A 17,656-nucleotide genomic window follows, 5' to 3' on the forward strand; every position below is an offset into this window, starting at 1 on the left:
AGATATAGTAAGTGCTCAGTAAACGTTAGCTATTACTATTGTTACTTGGTTAAAATTATCTAAATTCTGAAAGTCACTGAAAAATAGCCATTTAGACAAAACATTTACAAAACCAAAATTTGCTAGAAACATACTTCTGGAGTTCTAGAACTACTGTTCTTGCATTTACACCCAGCTTACAGTATATATTCAATGACAGTAATTAACTTTCTATTTCCTGAGCCATGTGACTCGAGGGCACTGGGTCCATGGTGCACTGGACCTCATGTATCACTTAGTACAAAACATCTGCACGGTTTCCTGGTACTGTATTTATATATATGCTTTTCTGAAGAAACTAAATACAGCGTGTGCGTGGGTAAGTGCACAAAGGGCAGAATTTGACCCGCGGTCACCCATCTTAACCTTCAGGGTGGAGGTGAATTTCTAGGGAACCTAGTTCCTCACTTTAATTTGGTCCTTCCGGTCCCTGATAAAGGATGGGAGCATAGGACTCGGTGGCCCTGAGATCAGAGAACTCCCGGTTTAACTCCACGAACCATAACACGGTGTCCTGGCTCCTGCTGTCACCACCAGGCCGGTGGCGGCGGCGGCGGGCACGCGACCAAGTCTCTGACACACCCACGTATCTACATTCACGGCAACAAAGCAATCGTGGCATGATGCCCAGAAGGAATTAACCAGGTAACTTGCCCTCCGCCCCCCCGCACTCAGCCTTTGGTCCTACCTTGCCTGCCGACAAAGGGGGGGGAACAGAGCAGGTGGCTGGCTGGGGACAGAGAGAGGACACCCAAGCCTCCTGGACTCGAGGGAAAGCCCCTGACCATGTCGTGGCTGTGAGTGCGGCCACGGAGGGGGCTGCGTGCAACCCCACCCGCAGCACCTGCTACTTCTTTCCTAGTGTGCTCTTCTGGGGTGCAGCATCTGGTCCCCCGTTTTCAGAAGTGGAGGATTCAGATGCTGCAGACTCAACAGTAAAATACGGGGAGGGGGCGTGATGATTGAGGGTGGCTGGAATGTCTACTTCTTTGCCAGCCCTCCTGCACGGCCACGGCCTGCCTGCTGGCTTGCTGCTTCATGCTCTGGGTGGTGAGCCACGGGGTTTGTGCCTGATCTTCTGAGATGAGCCCAGCCCCCACTCTGCCCTTCCCCTACGGATGGACACAGAGCCAAGAGATGGAGGGGAGGCCAGCTGGACGGAGCAGGGCATTAGAATGCAGATTGGGGACTGGGACCGAGAGCCTGTGGATGCAGATAAAGAAAAGGACCCTAATAACATGAATGTTAATGAGATGGTGTTGGTAAAGCTACATTCCTCTGAAGAAAGGTGTTGCATTTATAATCACTTTTGCAAAGCAGTTCCTCTTACAGGAGTGACTGCCTTTGATGGGTAGCTCCCTCTTCGAGAGCCTGGTGTGAGGAACCTTAGATCCAAGTCACAGCAAATGGGTCTCGCCGCACCCACCAATGAGGCCGGTGGTGTCAGCCTGGGCAAGAGAGCATGGCTCCGCATCTCTGGCAAAGCGGTGGCATCAGGACCGGCTCCCGGGGGAGGGCACCAGCTGCCTTCCGGGGAGGCCTGCTTAGCGAAGCACCAGGACCCAGATGCTCTGCCCCTCGGGTGAGCTCACCGTGTGACATGGCCAGCTCTAGCGGTCAAAGAGCTGAGGATACAGATTTATTTCAGGACAGCTCCCAGGGGAGCAGACACGGACGTTCCGAGGGGATCGATGGAGCGATGGCAGTACTAAGGGAGCATACTAGCCGCTGCAGGTCTCCTGAAACAGTGGGACCCAGCCGGGCCCAGGACCTGCAAGCCTCCGTGCCACCGACAGTGGCCTCCAGGGTCAGGGACTCACGGTCACCAGCTGTCTTACCCTGGACAAGTCACTCCTGAGTTTCCGTTCCTCACCAGCCAATGGGGCCATTGGCTACATGCCTTGTGGCGATGCTGTGACAATTCCAAGTAATAGAGTCACAGAGCCTCCCCATGGTGCCTGAGAAGTGGACCACCAGCACACGGTGACTTCTGCAGTGGTTTTGTTGCTGTGATGTGCCGGCCTCCCGAGTCACGCTCCCTACCCCCTAGGATATGGTGAACATCGTGCCAAACCCACTCTCAGGAGACCACGCTCCTGGGGAGTTTTAGCAACTGTGGCTTCTAATTCTAGTGCTGTCACTGCTTTGCTAGGGGAGGTCAGAGAAGTTAATCTAATCTCCCAGTGCCTCGGTGTCCTCAGTATAACAAGGTGAATGCTATCAATACATCACCTGAAATATTTTTAGAAGGGATAACAAACAACACTGGAAAGCCATCTACAAACACAGGTGACTCACTTACCCATGTTAACTGGGGACAGGAATCAAACAGATAACAGATATCCACCAATAATCCTGAAGCCTCATTAGGTTAAGTGCCCTTACTTGTCAAACCAAGGCTGTAAGCAAGGAATTAAACTGGCTTGTTAGCCCTCATCACCTCCCCCTCCTTCCCGATGGTGGGAAAATTATGAATGGTAGACTCTCGGTTGGTTCAAAACCAGAGGGGCATGGGAAGCAGAGAGATGTCCAGAGATTCTGAATGGTCCAAATTCTTCTATATAAGGTACAGTTGGCCCTTGAACAATGGGAGAGCTAGGGGCGCCATCCCCCGGTGTGGTCAAAAATCTGTGTATAACTTTTGACTCTCCAAAAACTTAACTCCAAAAGCCTAACTACTACCAATCACATAAACAGCCCATTAACATGTATTTTGTATGTTACATGTATTATATGTTGTACTCTCATAATCAAGTAAGCTGGCAAAAAAAGTGCCCTTGAGAAAATCCTAAGAGAAAACACATTTTACAGTACTGTATTTATATAAAAAAATCCACCTGTAAGTGGACCCACGCAGTTCAAACCAGTGTGGTTCAAGGTTCAACTATCTTCTGAAGTTACTAACCCACAGCTGAAGCAAGTCAAGGCATGTCCATCTGCCTGGCTCCCTACTTAGATGAACAGGCAGACAGACAGATGTACACACAGACATTCTTCCTTAAGTAGGACATTACTGTAGAGAAAGCACAGGAGAACAGTCCTGCAAGACTAGAAAGGGCTCTAAGAACCACTGAGTGCAACCAGTTTGTTTTGCAGAGGAAGAAAGGAAGCACTTTCCAGGGCGCCTCGAAGCTGGTGGGGGAGGGGACGGCAGTACTCGTGTGTGTTCTGAGTACTGGTGGGAAGTAATGACAGTCAGGAACAATACAGAGTGTAAAAGAGAACATTTGTCACCGTGTCCCTTCTCTGCAGTCTCCTGCAGGCAACGGTTTACTGTTTATGCTTTCATCTTGGTGACTTGTGGGTAGGGAGAGCAGTAATGATACGGTCCTGAGATACTGCTTTATTATAAAAACAACTTTAATAGCTTATGTCATAATACTAATGAGACTTCCTGAGCACCTGTGCACGGTGACAGTCTGCGGCTCAAATGAGCAAAGGGTACACGAAGCTTCTTTCCCTGCCCGCCTCCCAGGGGCTGGCCTGCTTGCCTTGCACTCACCGCACTGGATCTGGCCCACTGGGGGTTCTAAGGCTCCCTTTGATCCTGGCCGCTCTTCCCCCAGCTAGGCCATTCTCCACGTTGTGGTGGGTGGGGAAGAACCACACCCACCCAGGTCACATACTTTTTCATGGCCTGGAGCTTGAGGCTGAGAACTGGCCAGCCTACTTGCACTGGACACAGTCTCCTGAGCTGTGCCCACCCCACCCCGTGATAGATTCCCATGGTCTGTCTGGCACGATAGTAATATTTTCAGGGGACGAGTTCTCATGGGGACTACATAATACTCTGAAGGCATAATGTGAACTATTTTCCAACTTTATTTTTTTTTAATTTCCCCTGGGGTTGTAAGTTCAAGCCCCACATTGGGCATAGAAATAACTTAAAAATAAAATCTTTAAAAAAAATTTGAAAAAAACCTTTCCCCTTTCATTTGATTGTCATAACTCCTTCCTCTGCAGTTCCATCCAGAACTTTAATCAAATTCATGGATTCTCCCCACAATCTTCTTCTGAAATCTTATCAACCTCTAATGGAACTGGGATCTAATGAGTGAACTTAATATTCCCGAGGTAGTCTCGGGATATCAAAGAGAAATAAGTACCTCTGAAATCTAACTATTCTTTTTTTTTTTTTGCCACGTGCCATCCTATTGTGTCCTCACATGTTACCAATGGGATCGCAGTCCTGCTTCATGACACAGGGCAATTCTACACCCCCGGCCGGGCCCCTGAGCTCAGGCGTTTGCACAGATGCTCTCCGAAGCCCTCACAACAGTCTCGGTAACTAGGTATGTAGTTGAGACTATGTTGTTTGCAAAATCAAGGAAGCAAGACCTTCCACCCAAGTTCCATTATCAAATGTGGTGTAGCTGCTCCCCTTTTTAACCCTGGGCCGGCTGGGCTGCTTCGCTCGGTCATTTCCAACTTTTCACTACCAACGACCCCTCATTTTCTCCCACACACTTCCTTATATTGAGTGGGTCCTAATTTAAAAGTAACCAGGTTTTCCTTTTAGTTAATCAAAGCCATACATCACTACCTGCCAATCAAAGCTACTAAACTGAATGCCTGCCAGTCTAAAGCAGAAGAACCCTCTGCTCGGTCAGGTGGCAGGTAAAAATTTTATGGTGCGTGAACTAGACGAGTTCCAAGGGCTTTCTGTGAAGCATTAAAATGTGCTTTCCCAGACCCCTTGCGATTGGCCCACGGACTGGGAACCAGCTGGGCCCCGAGATTCTTTCAGCACCCCTGCCATGCCTGCCCAATCCCACTTGGGGCTGCTTCTTTCTGCAGCTTGAGCCCTTCTCCACGCTGGCTTGGCTCCAGGTGGGCAGGTGCACCCCCAAGGAGCTGCTCCCTACCCATACCATGATACTCACTCTCCATCACAGTCCCTCACAAGGTCATCTTAAAAAAAAAAAAAAAAAAGGTCCTTACTTTTCGTTTACCTTTCATCTGCAGAACTTAGGGTTATACTAAAAACAATGCGGGCAGCAGGGGAATAGCTTTGGGCAGGTCCTACGAGGCCAACAATTTCGGCCCAGGCCCCATCCAGCAGATGCAAATCTCAAGAACATACGCCAAATCGATGTTCCCGGTTTACACACTACACGGCACATGTGTTGGGTATGCTGGGTTGCTACCCGAGAGTTCACACCTACACAACCTGTCAAGTAGAAACAATGTCTTTGAAGCACATTTCTTCAGGGGCTCAGAAAGCTTTACATACATTATCTCATCCAGCACCTCCTCTTCTGTTAAGAAGGTGGAAGGCAGGGATTAACGCCATTAAATGGCAGTTTTCGAGTATCCTCGAGCATGCACTGAGCATTCGCCATGATCCTGACTCGAAGCAGAGACCAGCCAACAGACAAACCAACGTAAGAAGGATAGAGTTCACGAAGCCTAACGCAAGAAAGGGGACTACAAAGTAATGAAGGCTATGTTGGCAGGCCAAACACAAAATGGGATTTTAAGTTCTATCTTCCTGGTTTCATTTGGCTGAATTAATACCCACATGTGGATGTGTGTGAACATATATCCATCTTAAGTATATAGAGACGTACATAGAGCTCTGGGTGTAGGATATAAATTACATCTCTCTCACACATGTAACAGCAAATCTACATTCATCTTGGATTTTGGAGCACTTGGAACACTTGTGGGCAAAACCGCCATTTTTCGGGAACAAAACTTGACTCCTCTGGAAATATTTTGTGAAACTAACTCACTTGGGCACTAAATATCCAAGAGCTATTTATTAAGCATTATGCATGTACAGGCATGGTGGGCTTGCTTTGTTTTGGGGTGATTCAGTTATAAATAGCGTGGCTGCTACTATATTCTCTAGTTACCGGAGCAGTTCCGGGCAAACAATAAAAATTCGATGAAGACTTGTCGAACGAGTGCATGAATGTTCTGTGTGTTCTACATGATACACGATTTTGAGGCCTGAATTCTGCTCGTGCAGATGTTTTGGCCGTTTCTTCCTACCTGTTTTAAGTAAATGGCATCTGAGAAGAAACTTTATCTAGCCCGGCCTAGTTAGGCTTTAGATTTAAATGAGATGGTTTCGGGGCGGAGAGCGGGGAATATCCATGATATGATGAGATGAGGTTTGAGGGATTTTATGACAGAAATAATAATGATGAATGATAAAAATAATCATCAAGGCTCTGAGAACAAAGGCATTAAATACTTATTAATAATTAGAAGAGGTGGTTCAAAGAAAATGAGCACCTCAAAACGCATTCAATGGGCAAATTGAATTTGGTCCCAGTGAGATCCTAGCTATTCTGTTGAGAGAATATTAAACCCCCAGCATTCCACTCTTAAAGGACACAGGGGTACAATTCTATGGAGAGTTGTGTGGAAAGCCACCTGGGAGGAAAGAGAGTGCCTACCCGCGTCGGTAAATGATCTCTTCAAGGGCAAGCCAAGAAGGGGCTCATTCACTTCATGTGGGTGAACACACTTGTCCCAAGAGGCAGTTTTATTTACAGCTTCTTCCTACTGGATGAGGCTCATTTGTTTTATATCTCCAATCTACGTGCAGTCCTTGCTCACATTGCATGTGTTATTATAAAACACCTTTCAGCAAGCCACCACTAAAATGGAGTGCTCTAAACAAATGTTCTCTCAGGGCAGTAACTCCTTAATATAAACTGCATTTAATAAAACTCGTCGTGATTCTAAAAAGAAAGGAAGGAGTAAGGCATAGGCCGAGAAAATGTCTGGAAGAAATTTGCAATTAATATTTTACCAGACATTTAGATTCTGATTCCTCCTTGCTTTTAAAATTTAAGAGCTTTTTCAAAACTGTATTCCTCTCTGTTATTACATCCTTAATTAAATTAATTTATACAGTGAATGCTCTAATGATACTGCTGTAGATTTTCAATCAGAAAGCCTTATTGCTAGAGACAGTATGTGTGAAGACCTTGAAAGAAGAATGACCTAAGGCACAGTGCTGACACTGGCATGGGGCTCTGTGGCCCTGGACATCTGATTATCGAAAAGATCGTGGGGGCTTTCCTGTGCCTCTATTAAGGTCTTTATTTTATTTTTTAATTAAGCTAAATCAAGTCGGTGAAAACAAAATGAATCTCGCAGGTTGCCTTCACAGAGATTTCTCTCTGGGAGATACAATGGTGGACGATGACATTTCTACTGACTACTTCTACCAGGTAGGCTGTGCCTTCCTGAACAAAAGAAGCCACCTCTGAGCTTGGCTTGCTATACTGTCAACAGGCAGAGGCAACCAAAATCTGTCCAGGAACACAAGTGACTCGGCTTCGGAAAAGGTCAGGTTTGCAGCCAGCCCTAGGGCTCGTCACGTGGTCCTGCCTGACATACCAGAGGTCTTCTCTCCCGGGTGATGGGAGTCTCACTCACTACGCAGCTGAAGGGCAGGCAGGCGCATGCATGAACTGCTCTAGCTTAGTGCCTGGCACACAGTAGGCACGCGAGACTCATTAGTGTTTTGTTAACCTAACGGGATTTCGGGAGTAAGTAAGGCACTGTGCCTGAGATGTGATCTGCTGCTTAAGCGTCAGGGCTCCCTTTCCAGAGGACAGCGGGGTCAACCCAGGGAAAGGACCCCCAGATGCTCATTCTTTGCTCCTCCCTGTGTTGAGCTGTGGAATCGGCTCCCTTTGTTACCAATAGTGTATTTCCAGGATTTCTGGTGAGCATTTGAGGGGATGAAAGACCCAATGTCCTCCTCAGTCACATGGCGTGAAAAATGTGCCCTTTGACTCTGCATTGATCCTTCGCCCTATCCCCCCGTCCACTATGGAAAGGGTCTCTATGACCCACACGTAGCATGAAGGAAGGGTGCCTGAATAAGATATCCCATCAGCACTTTTTTCGACTGCCATACTAACTGAGTTCTTTGTTTCTCTCAAGACCGAAAGATGGGTCCCCAAACATCAATCAAGTTTGGAGCACGATAAAAGTTCTCTATGATACAAAACATCAGCTGCAAAAGAAAATTAAACGGGTGTGTGTGTGTTGGGGGGAACCCAGCACTGTTTGATCTTGTTTTAAATTGAAAGTTTTGGACACTTTAGAAAAAAAAAAAAAGCAGCAAGTGCCTTTTTAATGGATTTTATCCGCAGGAAAAATGATAAACAGAAAAGCTTTAAAGTGTCAGCTGCTGATGTGTTTTTCTTTTTCCCTTTTATTTTTATTCAGAAAGAAATTGAAGGCATATGGCAAAGTGCATCATTAATTTCTTATTAATTTCATAATATGAAGGCAACCAGTTAAAATAGTAGTGCTACAACTTTAAATTACCGAACTCACTTGGTAGTTAATGAGAGATTTAGCACAGCAGGGGTTCTGTTAAATTAAGTTGTGCCTTCACATCACAGTGGGAAAACAGGTGTATATTGGTTTAGAATTATGGAAATGTTGACTAATTCCAAGGCTTGTAATCAAACAGCAAGGCACCCTGCAATATTTTTTCCCCCCAAATATGCATTAGTCTTTTATGTCTGGTCCCATTTCTTTCTGTCCACCAAAAGCTCACAGCTGAAAGGAGACCAACTTTCATGTTTTCCCGATAGCTGTTCAGGGTGATGTTTATCGGACAGAACTATCTGTAAATGCAATATATGGAACCCTGTTCCCACTTACCTAACTTGAAGTAGCAAATGTACCAGGAGTGTGTGCACTGCGAAGGCTGGGAGCCTACAAATCAGACCTGACTTCTCACGATTTCCCTTTAACCCGCGGCAGGTAATGGGGCAGACGAAGTTGGACCGGAGAAAAAGAAAACCAAGAAACAATCCCCAAGCCATCTTTTTCAACTCCAGAATTCTTGCACTTAATGGGTCTCCAAAATCACCATTGCTGACTTCCACATGCAGAATTTTTAAGAAGAGACAAACAGAACATATGCAACATTTTTTTTTTTTTTTTTAATACTGAAGATGCTACTTGTTTGCTAGGAAAGGGTCAGAGTAAGATGTCCCAAAAAGAAGGAGACTTGCCAGCCCCTTGTATGTTTTTCAACATGGCCCACTCATCACATATTAACTCTGGGCTTCTTGAGAGTGTCTTCACCACTAAGGATGGCATACTGGGGAGTTGTGCAAATTTTAGTGGAGTGGATGAATTCAAATTACCCAAGCTTTGCATTAATTTAAAATAGAATGTGATTCGGCATTAATATATCCTAAATGCTAAATAAATTCATCTCAGGAATTTTTTCCAATATACCTAGAAGGGATTTTGTGTGGTGATTATTATAAAGTATTTCTTTTTAAAAGAAGGACTACAAAGTGGTCTTTGGGTTTGATTAGGAGACTGAGAAATTAAAAAAAAAAACATTTTTTCCTATTGTTGGCTGAGCCAGTAAATATTTGTCTTGGTTGCTTCATTTGATAATGTGATCTAAAACTGCAGGCTTCTAGAATTTATACTGAAAAAAAAATTCCATTTATAAGGAAAACAAAGCTGAAATAATATTAAAAAAAAAAGTCACTGAGCAAAAGCACTTAGATGTACTAAAAGCTGCCTTACTAAAACCACCTTAAAAGTTTCAGGGAGAAGTAGCAAAATGGGGAGGGAGAATTCTGCTACCACATGCTTGCTTTTCTGAATCCTCTGCTCTTTGATCTGCTTTAAGGAAAAGGGAGGAGCCACAGAGGTGGGATTGAAGACCATGGTTCATAATTTACTACTTTTGGGTGGCTAAGAAGCTAATGGTTTGAAAACTCTTTCTTGAGTGTCTTGCCACTATAAAATACTATGAAATTTTCAATGGACCTAAGGTGATTTAAACAAATGCTCTCCTTTCTGGGGGTGATGGGGTATAAAATGCCTATGTGTGCAAATGTTAGCATGTGTATACACAGGTGTCCGTGTATGTCTACAGAGACAGCAAAATGGCAGCTGGAAACATTAGGGACACTGTATTATCTTTCTTATACTCTGATCAAACCAGGTTTCAGTGAAATTATTATTGCACCGCTTACCACAAGTTCTTCATTAGAACCAACGCACATCAGTAGGATATTAAATGAACTCATCACCGATATTTGGGTCAATGGGGAAGATACGCAAACAGCACAGGACACTTTACACCAGCATGCAATATATAAAATTGCCACAAAACCCCAGAAATAATGTATTCTGATGCAGTAGCTACATACAACATCAGTTCACTTCTACTGAATTGTACTAATCATCAAATACTACCAGGAATGAAATGGAAAAAAAATTGTAAGCTTTGTATTTTCTGTTCACTATCAACATGAAGCCACAAATTAGGCATTAAAACACTGACTTTGTTAACCATCATTGACTGTTGAGAAACCATTAGGAGGTTTAATATAATGGCTGTACAGGGTACATTTTGTCCTTTCAAAAGAAAATCTAAGACTAAATTTCAAAAGGGGCTCCTGGTGAGTAAAAGCTTTTCCTTTTCCATCTGCTTTTCTTGTGTGTGTTGGATTTTTTTTCCCCCCTTTTAAAATCTTAGCCCACCCAATACTCTTTGGCAGCCGCTGCTACCCAGTGGGGTCACTCTGATTTTCTAACCAGGGGACACACTATTGGAGAGCTCTTTCCATCGGCATTAATGCCAGCCCCTCTTTATGGGCCGGCCAGCTGGTTTGGCTGCTGAGGGGAACAGACGGGTCAGCACACGCTCCTCAAAAGACCAAAGTCATTTTTGCCACTAAGAGCCCATAACTAGAACCTTCAGTTGAAAGGACCATTTTCAAGCAATAAAGTGATTTTGGTACAAAAGTAAACCGACTCACCCCAGGTAAAGTTTTAATATTGTGCAGTGCATTCTGGGCCTCAAGTGCAGCTTTTCTTGTATAAAATGTTACGAAACAACAACCTACAGAGAGAAATGAAAAGGTTTTAGAAATTTCTGTGAATGCTTTGCTTAGATATAATGGAGACTATGGCGAACAAATAATCTACTTAAAAGGATGCACAATTTAAAAAATAATAAAGTGCATGAGAACAGTAATAACATCTCAAGCTTTTACCAGTGCCTTTCACCCAAACCGTATTTATTAGCTTTACCCACCTTGGAGATCAATTCATAACTCTGTGCACCAACTACCTGGAACACAGCTCTTCAGGAATGAGGGGGGGAAGTGGTGGGTGACATGTTAATGGGGCTTGTGTAGCTACATACAACGAGAAGTGTTTAATCACAGTGACAATGGCAGAAACTTACAGTAACTATAATTTCCTTAAAAGATATTCAGGAACATCACATTTTTAAAACACTCTCTAAACTCAATGCACTGGATTATAAGGTCTTGAAAATCTGGGATACTGCTTTATTTTTATCTCCAACATAGTGTATGACACGAAGTTCCATATACAAGAGACTCAGTATTTGTTGGCCAACATGCAGGGCTATTTTAACCAGTTTGGAAATTCAGTTACGGTATGGGTGGGCACACGCCCATAGACATGTTTGCACACACTGTTCCACGTCTTATTAGATACGGCAACTTTTGGATTCCTTATTTCCAAGAGCTGATGGGAGTCCAGGAGTCCAGGCTGAATGCCCCCCAGGAGAGGCCACCCAAACCCCTCTTCCCAACCAACTTCCTTCACCAAAGAAAATGGTGCTGAAGCCTAATACTGTTACTTCTGCATTCTGAAGGATGGCTGACCCCTCCTTCAGTTGTAGCCAAAGATACTCGTTAACACAGCTGTTTAAATTAGATAGTGATACCAGTTAATGATCTGTTCATCAGCATATAGGTTCTTAGCACAGCCAGGCTTGGGAAAAGGGGGTGGAAAAAAAAATCTTTAAAATTTTAAAGAAAAAAGAAGATGCCTCTGAGCTGTCTTTGTAAGTTGTGCTGAGGTAGAAAAGGGGGGGATGCACTCATGAAGGCTGTAAATATTTGACCCTGAGTATACTAGAGGATCCTAAAGCATGGAGCCAGAGAGTTGGGGAGGGCTTTGAGAGGTACTCACACCAAACAGAGTATATACACCTACACCAAGTACCATGACAGAAATGCACAGCACTCTGGCATCAACCTTAGTTCTATTTAGGGGAATAAAGTAAATAAGACCAAGGACATTAAAAAAAAAAATGGCAGGGTTGACAACAGGGAGTTGGCATTGCAAGCCATCAAAGGTTGGCTCAGGCATTCTGTTTTCTCAAAACAAAAACTCACTCAAAAGAGTCGAGAGGGGCGCCTGGGTGGCTCAGTCAGTTGAACGTCTGACTCTTGATTTTGACTCAGGTCATGATCTCGGGGTCATGGTATTGAGCCCTGTGTCGGGCTCTGCACTCAGCTTGGAGTCTGCTGGAGATTCTCCCCCTCTCCCTTTGCCCCTCTCCCGTTCATGCACGTGGGCTCACTCATTCTCTTTCTAAACAAACAAATAAATAAAATCTTTAAAGAGAGGGGGAAAATAAAGTTCAATTCCATTCATTCAGCATTTCTAAATACATCTACAGTGCTTCCTCCTCATTTAGATAAGAAATTTGGAAACCTCTCATATATTCGATTTTGGTTTAGTCTACCAAGATTAAATACACAAAATATACAAAACCTTCACCTTCCGGACAAAGCACAGTACAATCTTTGCTTCTTGGCACTCAAACTACAGTCATCCAAGGATTAGAAACTCCTAAAATGTAGGGGTTCAATGACATGATGGAAGAAATTGAAAATCATTAAGTTTCTGGAAAGAATCATAGATAGCGGACTGACCATTTTATTTATTTTTGAGAGAGAGAGAGAGAGAGAGAGACTGAGTTGGGGGGGGCAGATGGAGAGAGGGAGAGAGAGAATCTTAGGCAGGGCCCAAGCTCAGTGTGGAGTCTGACACGGGGCTCAATCTCAGGACCCTGAGATCATGACCTAAGCCGAAATCAAGAGTCGGACACTTAACTGACTGAGCCACCCAGGTGCCAGACTGACCATTTTTTTTAGATGAGTTTTTCACTTCAGCTATTTTGACTTCTGTGACCAGAGTTCATTTGGCCTGATGGTAGTTTTTTTTTTTTTTTTTTTTTTACTGAACTGTTCAATTTAATGAGTGACTCTGGCTTTAGTGGCATGATGTGAGCCCAAGACCAGCTATAGGAATTGCTTCGGATCTAGGAAGAAGTTTAAACAGGGAAGTCAAGTCCCAGCTTCCAGCAACCCACTGCAATCACTCTAAGAAGAAGAAGAGGAAGACAGAAATACCAACTATGCTTCACTGGGCTTGGTCTAGTAAGAAAAGCAGAGAGAGACATCATAACCTCTGCCTTCTGAAAGCTCCTCACAGAAGCTCAGGAACTTCTTCTCTCCCTCTCCTGGGCTTACGGTGTTGGCTGCTGGAGAACGGAGCAATGGGGAAGCTCGAAACTTCAACCATGATAACCAGAGCTTCTGGACAGGGGCAGAGTCTGATACCCTCGTGCAGACAGATTTTGGGACGGGGTTATTTAGAAGAAAGAAGACTTAATGGTGAAGTGGAAGTCATAAGGCATGTGCCTGCCGGGAGAGAAAGCAATTCAGAAGGTGAAGAAGAAAGCCAGGGTGGCCAGGCTGAGCTGAGAAGGAGGTGCAGACCAGTGTACAGGGATGGTGGAAGGGCGGGCAGGGGCACCGAAAAGGGCGAACTAAGGACAATGATAAGATAAAAGCAGCAAGGAGCAAGGATGACGCTCCTGAGTGAATCCCATGTGTGGGGCCAACCGGAAGAGCTCAGACCAAGCTGCAACAGTCTTGGGAATAAAGGAAGCGCTCCTGCCTTCAACGTCTGAACAGAATCCCTACTACTTCTCATTGCCTGAAATCTGCTAGGAAGGTACAGTTTGTTTCCGATTTAAGGATTAAAATGCTCCCCATGGGGATGGAAACATCTAATTGTTCTTAGCTATTTACATCTTCGTGTCAATTTGGCTAAAGCCCTTTCCTCTTGAACAAAGTTGGAAGTGAAGAGAAGGTGGTGCGTGCGTGTGTGTGTGTGTGTGTGTGTGAGTGTGTATGAGTGTATGTATGAGTGTATGAGTGTGTGTGTACGAGTGTGTGTGCAGAGAAAGGGCAAGTGAACAGTGTGAGACAGGGAGGCAGAGAGGAAAGGAATTAGAGGAGTCTCATGTCCAAAAGGGCAGATGGGAAGATACCCCAAATCTCAAACTCTTTCCAGTTGCATCCAGTGTCCTCTCAGCTTGTGCAATCAGGGTTACCTCGACAGACCCTCTTCAAACTGTACATAGCTCTCGCCTCCTTTACCCATTGAAACAAACGTTTTTAGAGATTATGCCAAGATAAGGTCTAGTTGTAGTTGTAATAAAACACAGGAGAACATCCCAGTTGATACTGGTGATCTGCTTCCCGACCCCCAAACCAACAGCTCAGCCCCTCGGTGCTGTGCTTGGGAAACAGACTTAGCACCTTTGGAAAAGGTGGGCACAGCTCCTCCCCATGACCCCAGGCATGGTGAGCAGGGGCTGGGCTGAATCTGCCTCTGCTCGTAGCCTCAGCTGGGTACCCTCATGCACTGAACTACTTGCACAAACACGGGGGTTTTGGGGAAGACAACAGGATTGGGAGTATCACCTCAAGACTCTACTTTCGGTTTCATACATTTGCTTCCTGAGTGACTTAGACAGAAAGAGCTTACTTCCTCTATACCTTAGTTGCTTTAGTTTCATTACCTCTTAATCCGCGAATAAAAACCAGGGCTGCCTAAAATCCTTCTCAAAACAACATGGACATATGGCCAAAGTGTTTTGTTTAGAACAAGTTTTTAAAAAGTCAAAATTATTCTTTACTTTTCTTGAGCTAAAAATAACTTACACTTCATTTCAGCATGCATACTAATTCACCTAATAAAAACAGTGTTTGATTAAAGTTCTCTTAAAATTTGCAGGATAAATACAGAAGTACAAATTCAAGTAGCCACCTTAGATACGGTAATTTGTGGTCTTCCCCCCAGAGAGACATTAGTCTGTACACCACCAATATGAGACTCTTATTTCTGAGAGTACCCTCCCAGCTAATAACCAGTCTTTTTCATCCATCCATCACTTGATTGATACACTCACTTAAAATCTTAGACCCACTGACCTGCAGGGATTATTTCAACAAAAGGAAGGGAGAAATACTATTTGCCTTGATGTGGTCATTATCATGGCAAAAGGTCAGGAAGCTACTACAGATCCCAGAAAACCCATAACGGTTCAGCGAAGTTGGGATTTTCTTTCGCCTCCCCTCTCTGGATGTACAGCTGTTAAGGGAACCACCTGTCTCTTAGATCTCCCTGCACCAGCTGTGACTCAGGTCTGAAATTTACTGGATTCATTTTCAGGTCAGCTGCAACACCAGATGGCTCCGCAGTCCGATTCAGGGGACAGACCGCCCTTCTTAACAGGTTCTTTTTCAAACATCCTTGTACGGTGGGTGGTTAAACACCTACACTCACAGGTGTTCTTCCATGGCCCGCGGCTGCAGCAAGCACCAAAGGGAGACAACCCCTCCGGCGTCAGCATCGTTCTGGAATTCCCCTCTCCCAGTTGCCCGTGGAGTGCCGAAGAAGGTTCTGCTCCACTTCTGAGACCAGAAGTGACCTGGCAGGAGGCTCTGGGGGATTAGCAGAGGCTAATGCAGTCTGGCCAGTCAGGTGCTGTGACAGGCCCTCCAATTTCTGCTCAGTGCGGCTGAGTTACGCTGGCTTGTGTGTCTCTACCTTGTCACACAGTCTCACAAGCAGGTGTGCTGGACGAGTCCTGCCACCTTTATCCACCTGTTCAGGAGTCTCTGCCCGTTGCAGAAACTCTAAAGGATAAACATGATGTCCTGCCCACACGTCCCTTTATAGCATCTCACTTTTCAACAGTTTTGACAATTCATTGTATCAATAAGGGTTTTTGCATTCCGGAACCCCCCGCCCACCCCAAATCCATCTTTCACGGGTCTATTTATCGATACCTCCCTGTTACTCCTCACCAGGGCTTTTTCAATTCACGGGTGCCATAGGTTTGGGGGTAAAACTTGGGAGGTGATGCCAGAACCAAATACCAGTGCGTTAGGCCCACACGGAGCCTAACAGGTGCCCCAGGGAGGACTCCTCTGCTGATCACCACAAGATGCTGGTGAGTCTGTACAGACCTTGGGGAGGGGTAACCTCTGAGAGCTGGCTGGCCACTCACATCTCCCTGGGAATTCAATTTGCTGCTTAACTTGGAACTTACCTAGCAGAGCTCCCAGGAAGGCGACATAAGATAGATCAACTTTGATGGTAGAGAAGGCCTAGAAAGATCCTGGGGGAGCAGAGAGCCATCTACGAAGGCTGACCAGTGCCAGCCTCTGGGTGGTCAGCAAGCAGCAAGTAGACGCTGGGCCCCGAAAGAGTGAGTGAGAGGGACTGGGAGACTTTGGTCACCCAGATTCCCACACTTTGACAAGTTTAGCAATCTGGTTGTGTATGTTCTGCATGTGAAGCAATGTGCAATCAGCATTATAATTAATTGTGTGATATGATTAGACCATTTTGTCTCAGAAGTTGAGAGTGGCAGTTCCCACAGAGGCTAAGTGCTACCTTCTCCAAACAGGGTAGTTGGTGTCTGACTGTATCTCTTCACAAAGAGTTTTCTGCTGTCATGAAGAGTTCCCTCAGGTATTTCGCTGGGTTAATTGCAGAATAATTTGAGGCACTGTTAGGAGGTCTTTGCTGTTTCCAAAGATAAAGCCCCAAGCAAGACAGGCCAATGGTAACTACATACACACACACACACACACACACACACAAACCAGTAGTGTATTTAAAATCATAAAGACACTCAACTTTACTGAAAGACTTTAATTTTAAATGATCAAGTAGATTTATCCTCCAAGAAACCATCTGGATTATCACAAATCTTTTCAAACCACAGCTGTTTCACTTGAAAATCTTTACTTGGAAACTCTTGGTAATAATACTCACAGAGAAATAAACGCATTGCTTACGTAGAGATCACCAGTTTCTATCATGGCTTGCCCTGAATCAAACAGCACTCTGTTCATATTCTTCAGTTGCAGGGCAGTGTAGACACAGTCTTAGAGAATGATACCAAAAACCAGGTTTTAAAAACTAGCTCTACCCTTAGGAAAACTGACACCGTACTCATTAATGAAATTTCCGCTGAGGTTTCCAAGCCTTGCCGCACTGGGGAGGGACGGAACGAAGGATTAATATGCCGTGGAGATGCCATTTTAAAAAGACAGCTTTAAGTCTTTTACTCTAAAATATGGATGACAAGGCAGTTTGTACTATAGAACCCAGGCTTAAAGACAGGAGGTCAGTGACTTCAATGGTTTTCAGTTATTGGAATAGTCACGGGTCAGCTACAGGATGGAAGGTTCAGATCCTATGCCAACAACCTACACTCACAATGGCACAGGGAACCAGCCCTCCGCACAGCTACTCTACTGAAACTCATGATTCTCCTAGAGCCACCAGCCTGGACTGAGGTAAATGCTCTTTGAAAGGTACTCTCATAAATAGGAGAAAGGGGCTTTCTGGAATGTTCTAGTCCTAAATGTTGATTTTTTTTTTTTTTGATGCTACTCTTTTGTAATATCTTAATATGGAAAATGGTGGAACATTTTCTGAAATACATAATTTTCCGTATTAAGTTATT

At 44.7% G+C, this 17,656-nt stretch overlaps 1 protein-coding gene across 8 annotated transcripts in view; it reads right to left on the bottom strand.

The window, feature by feature from the left end:
- CELF2 (CUGBP Elav-like family member 2) overlaps positions 1 to 17,656 on the bottom strand; it is a 298,791-nt gene that overhangs the window by 100,991 nt on the left and 180,144 nt on the right. For all 8 annotated transcript variants that reach the window (XM_025853498.2, XM_025853497.2, XM_025853500.2 and 5 more), the window contains one exon: positions 10,815 to 10,897. In XM_025853498.2, coding sequence (XP_025709283.1) covers positions 10,815 to 10,897 — 83 coding nt within the window. The remainder of the gene's footprint in view (positions 1 to 10,814; positions 10,898 to 17,656) is intronic.

This window comes from Callorhinus ursinus, unplaced genomic scaffold (genome assembly GCF_003265705.2).
Source record: "Callorhinus ursinus isolate GAN/ISIS: 27379988/994484 unplaced genomic scaffold, GSC_fseal_2.0 scaffold36, whole genome shotgun sequence".
NCBI lineage: Eukaryota > Metazoa > Chordata > Mammalia > Carnivora > Otariidae > Callorhinus > Callorhinus ursinus.